The sequence below is a fragment of the Marmota flaviventris genome, chromosome 12, assembly GCF_047511675.1.
Source record: "Marmota flaviventris isolate mMarFla1 chromosome 12, mMarFla1.hap1, whole genome shotgun sequence".
Taxonomy (NCBI): Eukaryota; Metazoa; Chordata; class Mammalia; order Rodentia; family Sciuridae; genus Marmota; species Marmota flaviventris.
The window spans coordinates 21,691,552-21,708,551 of NC_092509.1; the positions used below are offsets into that span (position 1 = coordinate 21,691,552).

General features: G+C 38.0%; 1 protein-coding gene across 6 annotated transcripts in view; it reads left to right on the forward strand.

Moving 5' to 3' along the window:
- The first annotated feature begins 8,670 nt into the window (after positions 1–8,670).
- Tasor2 (transcription activation suppressor family member 2) overlaps positions 8,671–17,000 on the forward strand; it is a 75,328-nt gene continuing 66,998 nt past the window's right edge. For 5 of the 6 annotated variants that reach the window (XM_071619887.1, XM_071619888.1, XM_071619890.1 and 2 more), the window contains exon 1: positions 8,671–9,115. In XM_071619887.1, the coding sequence (XP_071475988.1) occupies positions 9,055–9,115 (61 nt within the window). In that variant the 5' untranslated portion in view covers positions 8,671–9,054. The remainder of the gene's footprint in view (positions 9,116–17,000) is intronic. The other variant, XM_071619892.1, reaches the window with a different exon arrangement.

Genomic DNA, 17,000 nt, shown 5'->3' on the forward strand with positions numbered 1-17,000 from the left:
AAATTCACCCATGGCCTTTAAGGGCAGAATTTTTAAAAAGAAGATTGAAGGTACAAATAAGAGCTTCTATCTCTAAAGTTAGTTTTAAGACCTCAAATGGCCCTCATCCTCTTCTCCACTGCGTAGTTTTAATTCCCCTCACTCTCAGCTATCACCTCATTAGATCTTGTTTCTTACCTAGTAATATGACTTAAGCCTTGATTTTTGAGGAGTCTTAACACATAGTAAACACACATTTCTAAGGTTGGAATTGCTGCATATGTCAGTTCAGTTACAGTGGGGCAAGGGAGTATCAAGACACACATAGATGTACACCTTGGTTATACAGGCCTTCCTTCCCGTACACAAAGCAGCTCTAGTTCCTCCTCCTTATGGGCAGGAATTATTATTGTCATAAAGGTGGTTCTCTTCTCAATTAACATTCCCTGGTCACAAAAGTCCAAAGTATTCTGTCAGCATCCTTAGGTTGCAATTTAAAGGGTAAATACCAAGTCTCCTGACAAGAGTGCTTCTTTGAAGACCAGAATCTCCAGCCTAGTAAAGCCTAGAGTTGTGAGGATAGGAAGCACAAAATCTCCCAGTGGGTCATTGGAAGTGACAATAATTGGGGCCACTTTTTCTTCCATCTCAACCCTTGACTTTTCTCTCTTCCATTCTGGCCTTTTCTGGTTGCAGAGGTATAGCAGAGCCCTCATTATCTGCCCATCTATTTTGCCCCTAGGACTATCATGCACTATTTGTCTTCTCTGCAACTCCCTTAAGGTTAAACTCCCTTGGCTGCCTCTCTACTTTGTCAGTCACTAGAGTAATTGTGACACCTGGCTTCTGTTACCACCTGCCTCTATTACCTCAGACCCCATCAGACTTATGGATATTAATGAGCAGCTCTGTGACCACCTCTCTTACTGTTAGCACTGAACTACAGAGTCATCACATTTCCCAGGATACTACTGGTGAACTCTTCAATAGTTAGGCCACCACTTTATGCCATGGACAACCCTGAACCTCACATTTCATTTGGAATGTGCTCCTCCTTGCCATCTGGACAGTGAGTGAACCAATCCTCAAATCCTATACAATCTCCTTTCTTCTTAGACCTTTCTTAGATTTACCTGTATCAGTTCTGGTTCTCTAAAAAAAGAGATAGAAGTGACTTAGTAGGGGAAAATATCTGCAAAGAACAAAGGAAGAGGGAGCAAGCATGAAATGATGAGAAAAATCTTCAGATTGTGGATCAGACCTGATGTCCACATTTCCATTGTGAATGGAAATGGGTGAGAGAAAATTGCATAGTAAGTCTCGGGCTACTGCAAAGTTCTGAGAAAGTCTCAAGTAGACTGATGTAGAACTCTGAGCAAAGGTTCTGCATGAGAAGAGGCCTGCTCTGAGCAAGAATGTCCCAATAGTAGCACACAACCATGCTCAGTCATAGGCTGGGAACAGCCTGAGGAAAGGATGGTCTCAGCATGAAGTTGTGGTAGACTCAACTGAGTGGCAGTTGGTGTCATCTGTGTTTTCCACAGCAGGTTCTCATGAAGGAGATCAGAGAGGGGCATCTCCATGGCCACCACAGGATGTAAAGCCTATGAAAGAAGGGGGAGAAAATAAAACTGAACAGGAAGAGATCTGCAAGGCAATAGGATCTCTGCAACAAATTAGGGGAACCCCACTTTGTGGAAGAAATGGATAGCCCCCCGCCCCAAGCCACCACCTTATTCAATCATCAGTAAGAGACTGCCCCCAAGAAGAGCATGATTTCTGTTCAAGAACTGAGGCAACTTCTGAAGGAGCTAATGGCTGGGACATCAGTTAACTATAGTCCTTGCACCTGGACAGCAAGCTCTTCAAGGGGGCCCGAGCATTCTATTCCCAACTGGTAGGAGTGATTCTGAAACTCACTACAGTCCACAGACAGTCAAGAACCACCACTTTTAGGCCACCTACTTACCCACTAGCCTTGCCATTAATTTCAATAATAAGTAATAATTACATGTAGGTCATATTTTTGTTATTGAGGTCATTTTTTTTTGGTGGTTGTACTTTGCTTATTTTGTGTTATCTACTTATGTTCTTGTAGACATTTCTCTGCATTTGACCAAGTGGTTGTTCTTTCCTTTCAATACTATTCTTTCCTTCCTCCACGTTACTGTAGTGTAACACAATATCTAAGTTAACTTTGAGGAGGGAAATTTTATTTGGGGTTCTTGGTTTCAGAGATCCCAGTCCACAGACAGCCAAGTCCATTGCTCTGGGCCAACAGTGAGGCAGGACATCACAGCCAAAGGGTGCAATAGAGGAAAGCAACTCACCTCGTAGTGGCCAGGAAGCAGAGAAAGAGAAGTGGGTGAGGAGCCAGAGGAAACAAGCACTCTTCCAGGGAATGTGACCCCCCACCTCCAACCATATCCTACCTGCCTACAGTTACCACTCAGTCCATTAAATTACTATGGACTAATTCAATTATAGCTCTTACAATTCATATCATTTCACCCCCAATGTTCCTGCATTAACAAAGGAGCTTTTAAGAGGGGATATCTTATATTCAAACAACAATACTAAGTTTTGTAATTTGGGCAATGGGTTACTCTTAAAAGAGGTATTATTCATTTCCTTCTTATTATTTACTAAAAATGACTTATCCAGCTGGGTGCAGTGGTGCACACCTGTAATCTCAGCGACTGCAGGATCCAAGGCAGGTGGATTGCAAGTTTGAGGCCAACCTAAGCAACTTAGCAAAGCCCTAAGCAACTTAGTGAGAACTTGTCTCAAAATTTAAATTAAAAAAAAGTGGGGGGGGTGGCTGGGGATGTGACTCAGTGGTTAAGCACCCTGGGATTTAGTCTCCAGCAACACCTCTCAAATTACTTAATCCATTTTACTCTACTTCCATTTTCATACTTACACATCTTTTGTACCTCATCTCCTAATATAGCTCTGTGTTGGTATGTGTCTGTTTTGTTATAGAATTTGAAGTTATATTTTATATATACAGAGAAAAAGTCAGCAAATATCGACTCCATGGAAAACAAAAAATTACATAAAAATTGTTTTATTACTTAAGTGTGAATAAAGTTAATATAACTATATTGGGAAAATTGACGAAGGCAAATATATATTTTCAGGGTATTGTCTTAAATACCTCAGTCCTCATTAATTTTATGGAATTTTTATCTAAAATTGAGAAATTGAGTTGCAAAATAAATCATTTTTTTAAAGTATCATTTTCAATTACTTTTTCACTACTTTTTTCAGGAGTGGCGGTGCTGTTCTAGAGTACACCAGAATGAGCTTTGAATTTACATTAGTTTAATTCAAGTGACATACAAAAAGGCAAATCTGTACAGCTCTGTTCTCTTTTCCTTCTTTACTGTGCTATTGTCATACATATTTGTATAAATATATTAACTATTAATGTTACAAAAACAATATATTGTCATAACTATTATTTTACCATCAGTGTTGCTAACCTTAGCCAAATCAAATATAGCTTTGTTCTCACCTACTTCCTTTATTTTGTTACTGGCAAATATTTTACACATATGTAGTTCATTTCCCTGTGAAGCCCAACATTAAGTTATATACATATTATTTTATACGACTGATTTTAAAATCAATTTTATGAAGAAAGAAAGGAGAATATGTATGTTCATGTCTTCATCATTTCATAATCAACTTTATTGGTGCTCTTTGTTTTTCACATGAATTCATATCATTTTCAACCTGAAGAATGTCCTTCAGTATTTCTTTTGTTAAGGCAGGTCTTCTAGCCACATATTTAGTTACTGTTTCTGTTGGGACAATCTTTAATTCTCCTTCATTTTGAAACATAGCTTTGTGGAATATAGGACCCTTGATTGACAGTTTTTTCTCTTGAGCCTTTGGAATATGTCATCCCACTAGCTAGAAGCTTCTGTTGTTACTGCTGCTAAGGTAGCTATTAATCTTATTGGAATTCCCTTGTAAGTTACGACTCATTTTTCTTTTGCTGCTTCCATATTTTTTTTTTGTACCAGGATTGAACGCACTAATTAACCACGGAGTCACATTCCCAGCCCTTTTTTGTATTTTATTTAGAGACAGGGTCTCATTGAGTTGCTTAGGGCCTTGCCAAATTGCTGAAGCTGGCTTTGAACTCTCAATCCTCCTGCCTCAGCCTCCCCAGCCATTGGGATTACAGGCATGTGCCACTGGATCCAGTTTATTTTTGTTTTTGATTTTCAACATTTTTATTATGAGTTCTCTGTTTGTGAGTGTTTACCCTGTCTGAAGGTTGTTGAGCTTTCTGGGTGTGTAGGTTATTTTTTTAATAAATTAAGGAAGTTTTCAACCTTTTTTTCCCTTATCTTCTTTTTGGTATTACTATTATTCCATATTTCTCTGAGGCTTCGTTCATTTTTCTTAATTATTTTTTTATCTGTTATCCAGCTTATATAATCTTTATTTATGTATGCTCAAGTTCACTAGTTCTTTCTTCAAACAGTTCAAATCAACTGTTCAGTCCCTCTAGTATTCTTTTTTTTAATTTTTAGATTTGTTCTAATTAGTTACAGTGGAATGCATTTTGACACATTGTACAATTTCTCCTTCCTCGGACTGTACATGGTTCAGAGTCACACTGATAGTGTAATCATACATGTATATAGGGTGACAATGTCCATCTCATTTCAACATCCTTTCCATCCCCACACTTCCTCCCCTCCCCTCACTCTCCCCTGCACAATCCAAAGTTCCTTCATTATTATATTATGAAGTCCATGTTTTCCATTAGGTTTTGAATTTTTCTCCTTAGTAATTGTTCTATTTGATGCAACAGTTATCGTATATCTTCCTTTACTTATATTAATCATGGTTTTCTTTAGTTTGGTGAGCATATTTATGTTTACTTTAGTCCTTTTCTGTTAAATCTGGCAACTGGTCACATTTATAGGTACTTTCTATTGGTTAGCTTTCCCCCAGTGTAGGAGCTAATAGTTTCTTGTTTCTTTGCATGCATCATAATTCCTGATTGGAAACTGGGGACTTTAATAAATTGTGTGTGTACTACCCCACACACATAGTGTTAATTTTCTGATGTCACTCCTTAGGGAGACAATCACCCAAGTATGACAGTAGAAGTGGGAGGCACTCTTCCTCTGAAAATAGGTATCATCTATAGCTCTACATCTATTAAAATTAAAATCTGTATTTAAAAACCTTCCTAGAGCCAGGAGCTGTGGCACACACTTGCAAACCCAGCAGCTCAGAAGGGTGAGGCAGGAGGATCGTAGGTTCCAAGCCAAGTCTCTGCAACTTAGTGGGACACTGTCTCAGAAAATAAAAAGGGCTGGAGATGTGACTCAGTGGTTAAGTGCCCCTGGGTTCAATCGCTGGTACAAAACAAAAACAAAAACAAAACAAAAAACATCTTTCCTATAAAGAAAAATAAAAGCCCTGATGGTTTTGCTGATTAATTCTAGAAATGCTACTAATTCAAAGTACTTTGGAAACTCATTGCATGAAATCAGAGTTATCTTGATACCCAAGTCAAAGATATTATAGGAAAAACAATACACATTTCAATAGCCTCATGAACATAAGAGCCAGAGTCCTTAACAAAATATTAGTAATTCATTTCCAGTAATATTATAAAGAGGATAATGTATTCTGACTAAATTAGGTTTGTCCCAGGAACTCAATGTGGTTTAACATTGGAAAACCAATCAATGTACAGTTCACCACATTAATGAGCTATATAAAATGGGATATATATCCAATTATAAAACACATGATAATCACATACATATATTATATCATCTTGATACAAAGAAAGCATTTGACAAAATTCAACAACCATTTATGAAAACTAGGAATAAAAGGGAAATTTCTAATTTAAGAAAAGGGTGTACAAAATATCAAAACTAACATTATAAATGCTTTTCTTTTAGATGAGGGTCAAAGCAAGGATGTTTGATCCTACTTGCATTAGAAGAGCTTAAATAATGTAAGAAGGGGAAAAAACCTAGACTGGGAAAAAAGAAATGAAGCCAGTTTCATTTGCAGAAAATATATGTCTTAAAAGAGTTTGTCTTAAAAGAGTTTTCATTCGAAAACACACAATAGCTACTAGATATATTAAATGAGTTTAGCAAGTTGTAAGATACAAGATTAACACTGGAAAATCCATTGTGTTTATATATACTAACATCAAATTTAGAGGGCTGGGTTTTTGGCTCAGTGCTAATTTTTTTTAATATTTATTTATTTTTTTTAGTTTTCTGCGGACACAACATCTTTGTATGTGGTGCTGAGGATCGAACCTGGGCCGCACGCATGCCAGGTGAGCACGCTACGGCTTGAGCCACATCCCCAGCCCAGATATTTTTATTTTTTGAAACAGGGTCTCACTAAGTTGCTTAGGGCCTAAATTGCTGAGGATGGCCTCAAACTTGCAATCCTCCTGCCTCAGCATCCCAAATTGCTGGGATCAGAGGTGTGCCACACCACATCCAATTCCACATAGCTTTCTTCTGGAGACCTGGGTTGAAGGGGCAACAGCTACATGAGGCCTGTTTTTCTCATGTGAATCACCTGGGGATAAGAGCAGAGGCCAACTACACAAATGCACTTAACACTTTCATGTAATGTCTGCTAATATTCTATCATCCAAAGAACTCACCTAACCAAGGCCAATATCAATGAGGAAAAGAATTTGGCCAATAGTGTGTGTTTGAGGGAAAATATTTGCAAAAACAAAAATCCAAATAATCATGTTTAGCATTCCATTAGTAGGTGAATGCCCAACAGAAATAAGTGCACATGTGCTTTAAAAGATATAAATAAGAATGTTCAATATCAGCATTATTTAAAATATTCAAGAATGGAAACAATCTAAATGTCCATCACAGTGCCATGAGTAAAGAAAATGTGCTACACCCGTAAACACAGCCGTGAAAAATATAAGAACAGAAACACATAAAAATCTAATGAGTCTCATACACATTCAGAAAACTATTCAATTTGTGTTGATTTCAAATCACCAGCAAATACACGATAAAGTTTAAGGAGTCATATTAGATGGCAATTTTTTTTTTTTTAAGTAAGGAAGAGATCATCAGGTGGAGTCAGAGTAGTGATTAGATTTGGTGGTAGGACAGAGTGGTATCTTGGCCCATTTTCTGTTGCTTTAACAGAATACAACACACTTGAGTCAATTAAAAACAGGAGAAGCTTATCCTGCTTATGGTTCTGGATGCTGGAAAATCAAAGACTGAGGGGCTGCGTCTGGTGAAGCCCTTTATGTTGCATTATTACACGGGGGAAGGGACAAGTGGGCACATAGGGAGTGAGAGACCACAGCAGGCATCAGGAACCCATGACTATGATAACTAAACCTCTCCTACAAAAATCCATACACAAGAAGAATACTCATGATCTAATAAACTTTAAAAAGTTCCACCTCTTCTGCAGGCATGGCACCCACATCTGTAATTCCAGCAGTTTGGGAGGTTGAGTCAGGAGATCCCGGGTTCAAAGCTGCCTTAGCAAAAGTGAGGTGCTAAGCAACTCAATGACAACCTGTCTCTAAATAATATACAAAATAGGGCTGGGGATGTAGCTCTAAGTGGTTGAGTGCCCCTAAGTTCAATCCCTGCTACCCCCAACCCCCCCCCCCCAAAAAAAGTTCTACCTCTTAGTAGTATTGCAATGGCAATTAAATTTCACTAATTCTCAAAGGGAATATTCAAATATTGATTGGGAAACACCAGGGGGAGGGAGCTTCCAGAATATTGGCAAAGTTCCATTTCTTGACTTGGGTGGGGTTTCATGAATATTTGCTTTAAGATAAATCATGAAGCTATACATTCTGGTTCTTTGCATTTTTAATATAATTTCATTCTTTATCTTCTTCAGTTAACAAGCTTAATTTCACTTCTCAGAGCCTTTACAATTGCTGTGCCTTCAGGTGTGAAAGCTCTACTTTCAGATCTTCTTAGGATTCACCTGGCCATCTTCATCTTTGATTTTTGAATGGCCCTTTTTCATTGAGACCTGTAGTTCTTCTTCTGCTCTGGCCTCCGTCTTCCAACTCCATCCACCAGCATTTCCAGTTTGTCTTCACGGCATGTATTATAGGAAATTCTACTTTGTTATGGTGTAGGTTTATCACCCATCTCTAAATTCGATTATGGCTGCAGGGTCTTTGTCCAGCTTGTTCATGGTTGTTAATTCCAGTGTCTAATGCAGCACCTGGTCACAATAAACAGAGAACTATCCCAAGTGATTAAATCTTTGTATTCCCAAAACGTGTCAATATACTTGGCTCAACAGCACTTAATCTCTCTCAGTGAGGTTTATCTTGGGTAAGGATAGCCCTGAATTAACGTTATTTAAGGTCACCTTAGCTCTCTCCCTATAGATTATGGAGAGCTGTTCTAGGGAACCAGCGCAGAGACCGCGTGTTACATGGATAAGGGCGAGACTTTGGGAAATGTTTTAAGTGGCAGGAGGATCAGGCAGCAAGGAAGGCGAGGTGTAGGCGAACTTCACTGGGCCACTGCTAGTCTCCAGTCGCTTCCCGCCAGCCTCTTCCGCATCCGGCCGGGAGCCAGTCTCGCGAGATGCGAACTCGGCCGTACTAGCCTGAGACTCGCGCCTGCGCAGAGACCAGAAGCGAGCGCCGCGTGGACGCCAATGGCGGCTCGCGCCTGCGTCCTGGTTTCGCTCCGTGATTGGTTCCCGTCTTCCAGGGGACCGGCAGTTCAGTTTTCACTTTCTCTCTTTTTCCGCACCCCTCCTCTTTTTCCTTGAGCCACAAGGTTTTACTTCCGGTCGCTGGAGCCCGGCCGTGAGAAAGTCGACGCGGTCCTTCAGGCGGCAGGCGTCCCTGGGCAGGTTGTCGGCTGTGACTCTGAGGGGAGACCCAGGGCGCGGGGCCGGGCGCGACGTGGGGAGCGCGGCGCTCCTCTGACGAGGAGCTGTTTGCGCGAGGGCCGGAGACGGCGCCTGGTTCCGTGCACACTTGCTGGCCAGCTGGCTGCCAGGCCGGGGAAGGAGGAGCGGAGGTGCTGGAAAAGCATGGGAAGAAAAGTGCGCAGTGATCTCAAGTCCTCGCGGGAAGCGGCCGCACCAAGGACAGGTAAACCCTTTTCAGTCTGGGGCGTCCTGGTCGCTCACCTCCGCAGACACCCGGAGAAGAACCGGTCCCGGGGGTGAGCGCACCGCCAGCTGCAGGGCGTGTGCGCCGCGGCCGGGGGCTGCGTCCCCGGGGTTCTGCGATGATGGGCGGCGGGCGCGTTCCTGCCACCTGTTTGCCTTGCGGCGGGTGGGAGGGTTCGGCATTGCTCCGCGTCCTTTCTGCTTGGCCACCTTCCCATGACTGTCCAACCTATGGCCAGTCCCAGTTTCGCCAGCACACACATCTTAACCTTGGCACAGGTCCGTGCAGGGCTTCGAAATTGGTTTCTCCCCCTTTTCAGGCAGAAAGTCTGAAACGGTTTAAACATTTCGTTTGGGTTCGCCTTTCAGAAGGCAGCTGCATGCTCACGAGTTCTTGGCTGAAGTGGCCCTCCTTGGGTCTGGACTGCCAGGAAATCGTTTCCTAAGGGTTCGTTATGAAGCCTGCTACTGCAGTTTCTTTCTTCAGAGACCATGGCAGTACGTGACCTCTTAAAAAAACAAAAAGGGTGCCCATAGGGAAAGTCACTTAAGAACTAGCTGGAATAATGCATAAGGAATGTTCTAAAAGTTGGTCCTTGCAACCCAGCAGTTGGTCTGAAGGCGGCACTAACCAGCACTTTCTGGGAGAACGTGATTGATGAACTTCAAAATTTGAGTCTCAGAATTCTCAAGTTTTTCTTAATTACCACTTGTCTTTTTGAAATTCATGTTTAAACCAGTTTTACCTTTCTTTTTTCTTCCCGTAAGGTAAAATTAGAATGGTAGGGGTTATGAAAATGTGTCTTAAACTTAAGTATTGTGTAAGTACACGATACTACTTTTAATAGCGTTAGTGATCTGAGGCTCCACAGTGTTCCCCTGAGAAAGCATTGTAAAGGGAGGAGTGTATGTGAGAGATAGTCAATATGGTAGAATCTGAGGCTGGTGTAATTCTATCTGGGAGGTTTATAACAAAGCAAATTAACAGTGTAAGAATACTCTTCTCTTGACAACCTGCCTTGTAGAAATGGATAACTGTATATCATATCTCCAATACATCAATAACTAACCAGGCCAGAAAAAAATAAAAGGTGACTTAAGTATCCACAATTATTTTAAGGAAGGCACACACAGTATTTGAAATATATTTTCAGGATATTTACCCAAATGTAATTAATGCTCTTTAAAAAGGATATAAATTATGAGCATATCCTGTAACCTAGACATATTTACTTAAATGAATTAAAATCCACAGAGTACCTAAAATCTTGCCTGAGAATATTTGTTAGATAAATATAGTATGATATAGTTAGTATAATTAGACATTGCATGTATTTTGTTTCTCTGTTAGTGGACATTTATTTTCAAGATTTCTTTGTAACAATGCTGCAGTGATTGGTTTTGGTTGTTTTGATGCTATTATAAACATGCCTCAAGTGATCAGATAGTGTTATAGAGTCCTTATCAGAATGATTTCAAATAATTGTACCCTTTTGAGTTCTCAAAACATGTATTAATCTTCCTGCTAGCTGGCAGTGGATGGTAAAAGTATTTTCTAAATATTTTACCCATTTAATAATTGAAAGAAAATTCTATTTAATTTTTATCTTCTTTGATGAATAAGAAAGTCAAATATTTTTGGCCAGGCCAAAATATCATTTGTGTATGTATTTATTGGGTTTGAACTCTCTTCTTTGAACCATGTACTGTTTTAGTTATTATAGCTTTACAATATATTTTGGTGTTTTCTTTTGAAAAAGCTTTGGGTTCTTTTACATTTTTTTTCCAGATTAAATTTAGAGCCATCTCTTCAAGTTCTATAGAAAATCTTCTTTGGGATGTTGTTTGAGATTGCATTGAATTTTATAGATTAATTTGAGAAGAGACATTCTTTTGAGTTTTTCCTTCTAGGATAATAGGTATGTCTGTTTCTTCTTTAAAAAAAAAATTTGTTTTGTGTGAAAAATGCTATTAAACATATACAGTTTAAAAAAGTACGTTATCTATATGTTGCTTAATAGAAAACCACAGGTATCTTAGAAACATTTTGTGTCTGTTCTAGGAGGAAATAATTCCTTGCTCCATCACCATGATTATTATCAATTTTATGTTAATTATTCCCTTGTCTTTATTTACAGTTTTATTATGTATATTTTCTTAACATGTTGTTTACTTTCACTTGCTTTTGAACTTTATTTAAATAAAACCATAGTATATGTTCTGTCAGTTATTTTTTATCAAACATTGTTTCTGAAATTCATCCATGTTGAAGCATGTGCCTGTAGTTGAGCAATTCACAAACTTTTGGTCTCAGTATTCCTTTATACTTTAAAACACTATTGAGGATCTGAAAGATCTTTTATTTATTTGGGTAGTATCTGTTGGTAGTTACTACACTAGATGTTAGAACTGACCAATTTAAAATGTATGTATTTGTACCTTTAAAAAATAAGCCCATTACATCCAATATAGATAACATTTTAATGACAACAACCCACCTCCAATATTAGCAATGAATGGCACTGCTTTATATTTTTGTAAATAATTTTAATGTCTCCTAGAATTCTACTTCACATTTTCACATTGAGTCTACTGCAATGTATAGAGAAAAAAGAATAGAGAAAAAGTGGTTGGAAAAGGGAGAGATACTTGAATATCATTTTGAGGTAGTTATGTTCTTTTTGATATTTATCATTTATGTCATTAACAGTTTCTTAAAGGATAGCATCAGTGTAGAATGTGGAACAATATTAGTAAACTTCCCTTGCTCTGTGACATTAACATCCATTGGTCTGTATTACACTTTTAGGAAAAATATGCTTTTTCTCCTACTCATTTGTCATTTGGAAAATATTGCCTCACTGAATTTTGCGGCTCTTCTGGTTGACAACGCATACCATTGTATAGTATTTGATACAATCACGTATATTAGCATTATCATCATTTTGGGAACCCCTGTTGTAGTCCATTCATTTGCAATGAAATATAATTTGTTGATAAGAATAGTTTGAGGGCTGGGGTTATAGCTTAGCGGTGGAGACCTTGTTTCGCACATGTGAGGCACTGGGTTCAATCCTTAGCACCACATAAAAAATAAATAAATAAATAAACAAACAAATAAATAAATTTTAAAAAAAGAATATAGTCTGTATTTATCCATGTTGGTTATTTCCATCATTAGACTGTTATAATTAGTGCTGATAGCTCAAAGTGCATATATACAATACTTTTACTTTGGCCCATTAGTAGTGGAATTGCTAGGTCCATTGGAAGACTGTTGGACTTTCTTAGATGCTATGTAACATTTCCAAAATGATGGGGTTTGTTTTTTTTTCTTACATACATGACAATAGTGGAATGCATTATAATCTCATAATTATCCGTTCATAGCACAATTTTTTGTAACCAAAGTGGTGGTTTTGATTTATCATCCAGCAGTAGTGAATGAAACCTACCTTTCTCCACATATGGCTTTGTCCAATTTATTGATTTTTGCCAGTGTGGTGGAAGTGAAATAGTACATTGTTTTTACAAACTATTTCCCTGCTTACTTAAACAAATTGAACATCTTTTCATGTGTTTTTAGTCAACCATATGTTTTCTTTATTTAGTCATGTTTATCCCATTATTTCTTTAGGGTACTTATTTCCTCATACATTAGCTTGTAGGCATTTTTAAAAGTATGTTGGCAAATGTACAAATTGATATATTCTTCCTGTTGCTATCCCATGTTTTTTCTTAATATATTTGGAAAACCTCCATAAATAAGAATATAGAAAACATTATATAGCACAGGAAAACAATTTTCCATTCTGTGGCTGTACCAGCTTTTTTTTTTTTTTAAATCAGGGTACTTAACCACTAAGCTACATCCCCAGCTTTTTTTGAGAAAAGATCTCACTAAGTTGCTTTCGGCCTTGCTAAGTTGCTGAGACTGGCTTTTAACTTGTTATTCTCCTGCCTCAGTTTCCAGAGCCACTAGGATTACAGGCATGTGCCACTGGGCCTGGCTGTACCAGTATTTTTTTGTTTTAGCTAGTCTGTAATAAATGGATTATTGAGTTATATCTAGTATTTTGCTGTTTGTTGGAGTGTAATGTATTTTAATATGCTTCAGAAACTAGTCTTGATAATTAAGTGAGTTGCCAAGTACCTTTTCTCTGGTTTTTTTTTTTTTTTTTTTAGTAAGCAAGTTCTTAATAAGTTGAATTTATCAATATTTTTTCTTGTAAAGGTTCTCTTCTATATTTTCTTCAAAACCTCTTAGAGATTATTTCACATTTATATACTTGGAATTGTTATTTGTGAACATTGTTGGGTATAGATACAATTTTACTTTATTCTCATGTAGATAACCAATTGTGGAATTTGCCATTGAACTCACTTGAGCCTAAAGTATTGTTGGTGGCAGATGTTTAAATAATAATTCAATTTTTTTAGTGGTTATCAGATTACTCAGTTTTTTTTTAAAATTATGTCAAGTGTGGTAAATCAACTTTTCTAGGACTTTGTCTATTTTGTTCAGATTTTAGTACATATCATCAGGGTTGTTGTAAGTGCCAAACTTACAACAGTGCCATCTTACAGTAGTATGATAACTTTAATTCTTATACCAAGGAGTGGTATAGCTGGGTTATATAGTGGTCATACATTTAATGTCTAAAAAACATGTAATACCTGTTTTTTTTTTTTTTTTTTAACCACTGAGCTACACCCTCAGCCCTTTATCTTTTATTTTGAGATAAGGTCTTCCTAAATTGCTGAGGCTGACCTTGAATTTGCCACAGCCTCCAGAGCCTCTGGGATTACAGGCATGCACCTCCATGGCCAACTCTTTATTTATTTATTTAAAAAATACCTTTATTTTATTTATTTATTTTTATGTAGTGCTGAAGATCAAATCCAGGGCTTGCGTGTGCTAGGCAAGTGCTCTACTACTGAGCCACAACCCCAGCCCCCATGCTCTTTTAAATTTTTTATATTAATTATTTATGATGCTACTCTCCATTTGTTTTCCTTTTTCTTTTTTCTTCTTTTGGTACAGGGGATTTAACCCAAGGGGCCTCACCACTGAGTCACATCCCTAGCCCTTTTAATTATTCATTCATTTGGGTGCCAGGAATTGAACTTGGGCACTCTACCACCTAGCTACATCCCCAGTCCTATTTTGTATTTTATTTAGCAATAGGGTCTCACTGAGTTGCTTAGGGCCTCAATAAGTTGCTGAGACTGGCTTTGAACTCAAAATCCTCCTGTTTTGGCCTCCTCAGCTGCTGAGGTTACAGGTATGTGCCACTGTGCCTAGCTCCTTTTATTTTTTGAGACACAGTCTTACTAAGTTTCTTAGGGCCTTGCTAAGCCCATTTCTTTTTGTTCATTTTGCCTGTAGTTTATTTTCAATGATCCATATGGTTTTTATTTTAATTTTTTTTTTTAGTTGTAGATGGACACAATACCTTTATTTTATTTATTTATTTTTATGTGGTGCTGAGGATAGAACCCAGTGCCTCACACATGTTAGGCAAGCATTGTAGAATGCTACAACCCCAGTCTCTGAGCCATATGTTTTATGTTCATTTTTCATTTATTAAATTATTTTGCCGTAACTATAGGTTTTTTTTGTTTTGTTTTTTGGTATCGGGGATTGAACTTTGGTACCGGGGATTGAACTCAACCACTGAGCCACATCCCCAGTCCTATTTTGTATTTTATTTAGAGACAGGGTCTCATTGAGTTGTTTAATGCTTCATTTTTGCTGAGGGTGACTTTGAACTTATCCTCCTATCTCGGCCTCCCAAGCAGCTGGGATTATAGGCATGTGCCACCACGCCTGGCTTAGATTTTTATATAATTGTGTATTTTAGGTAAGTCTCTTTTAAAGAATTGAAATTTTTTTAAATGCAGTTCTAAAATATCTTTAGGTAGGACATTATGACCTATTTGCATTTAATGCAGTGGCTCTTATTTTGTATTTTATTTGCTCTATTCTATATTTCTTGTCTCTCGTTTTTATTCATATTGATATAATATATTTTATCATTCCTTTTTTGTCTACTAACTTGAAAATTATATTTCATATTTTTCCTAGAAATATGCATCCTTGACTTTACAAAGTCTAAAGTTAACTGAAATCTTTATCTTTCTTAGAGCTTAACTTCATTCAACCTCTTTATGATTTATGTCACTTTTATTCTGTATTTGAATTATTATTTCTGTATTTTTTATTTGTGCATTATAGTTATACATAATGGCAGGATTTGTTGTTACACATTTATGCATGCATACAATGTAACAATACAATTAAGCCAGTGTCATTTCCCAGTATTTCTCCCTCCTTTCCCTTCTCCCTCCTCTGCCCCTTTCTTCTATTCTAATCATTTCCCTTTGATTCTCATGAGCCCCACCCCACTTATACACATACTTCCTTCTTTTCCTTTTCTCTCTCTAGCTTTTACATGCAAGAGAAAACATGTGACCCTTGATCTTCTGAGTTTGGCTTACTTTGCTTAACATAATGGTCTCAAGTTTCATTCACATTTTTGGAAATGACAATTGTATTTTTTCCTTTATGGCTGAATAAAAGTCCATTGGAGATGTGCCCCATTTTTGTTTATTCATTCATTCATTCATTCTTCGATGGACACTTCTGTTAATTCCATAGTTTGGCTATTATGAATTGTGCTGCTATAAACATAGGTATGCATGTGTTGCTATAGGATAAATACCAGGGAATGTGTAACTGGGTCATTTGGTAGTTACATTCCTAGTCTTTTTTTGTGTGTGTGTGTGTACCCAGGATGGAACTAAGGGCACCCAACCACTGAGCCTGTCACATCCCCAGCCCCCCAACCTTTGTATTTTATTTAGAAACAGGGTCTCACCGAATTGCTTAGTGCCTCCGTTCCTGAGTGTGGCTTGGAACCCGCAATCCTCCTGCCTCAGCCTCCTGATCCACTGAGATTAGAGCCCTGTGCCACCTCGCCCAGCATCATTCCCCTAGTCTTTTGAGGAAACTCCATACTGATTTCCATAGTGGTTGTACTAATTTACAATCCTGTCGAGTGTAAAAGTGTTCCTTTTTCTCCACATCCTCTCCAACGTTCATTATTGTTTTATTCTTGATGGCTGCTGCCATTTGAGTGGAAGGAGGTGAAATCTCAGTGTAGTTTTGATTTGCATTTTCCTAATTGCTAATGATGTTGAATATTTTTTCATGTATTTGTTGTCCACTTGTATTTCTTCTTTTGATAAGTCCCTGTTTAGTTCCTTCACCCACTTATTAATTGGGTTTGGTCTTAAGTTTTTTTTTTTTAATATATTCTGGATGTTAATCCTAGGAGCTAGCAAACATTTTCTCTCATTCTGAAAGTACTCTCTTAACATTCTTAATTGTTTTGCTGTGCGTAACCTTTTTTTTTTTTTTTTCCCCCTGGTACCAGAGATTGAACTCAGGGCCTCTCAACCACTGAGCCACATCCCTAACCCTATTTTGTGTTTTATGTAGAGACAGGGACTCACCGAGTTGCTTAGTGCCTTGCTGTTTCTGAGGCTGGCCTTGAACTTGCAATCCTCCTATCTAAGCCTCCCTAGCTGCTGGGATTACAGGCATGGGTCACCACACCTGGCCAGAAACTTTTAAATTTGATGCCATCCCATTTATTAACTCTTGGCATTACTTCTTGAGCTTTATGAGCCTATTAAGAAAGTTGTGCCTGTATGTTGGAATGTTGACCAAACACTCTTCTTCTAGGAGTTGCATAGTTTCTGATCTAATTCCTCCGTCTTTGGTGCATTTTGAGTTTTGTGTAGGGTGAAATATAAGGGTCTAGTCTCATTTTATTATGTGTGGATAACCAATTTCATAT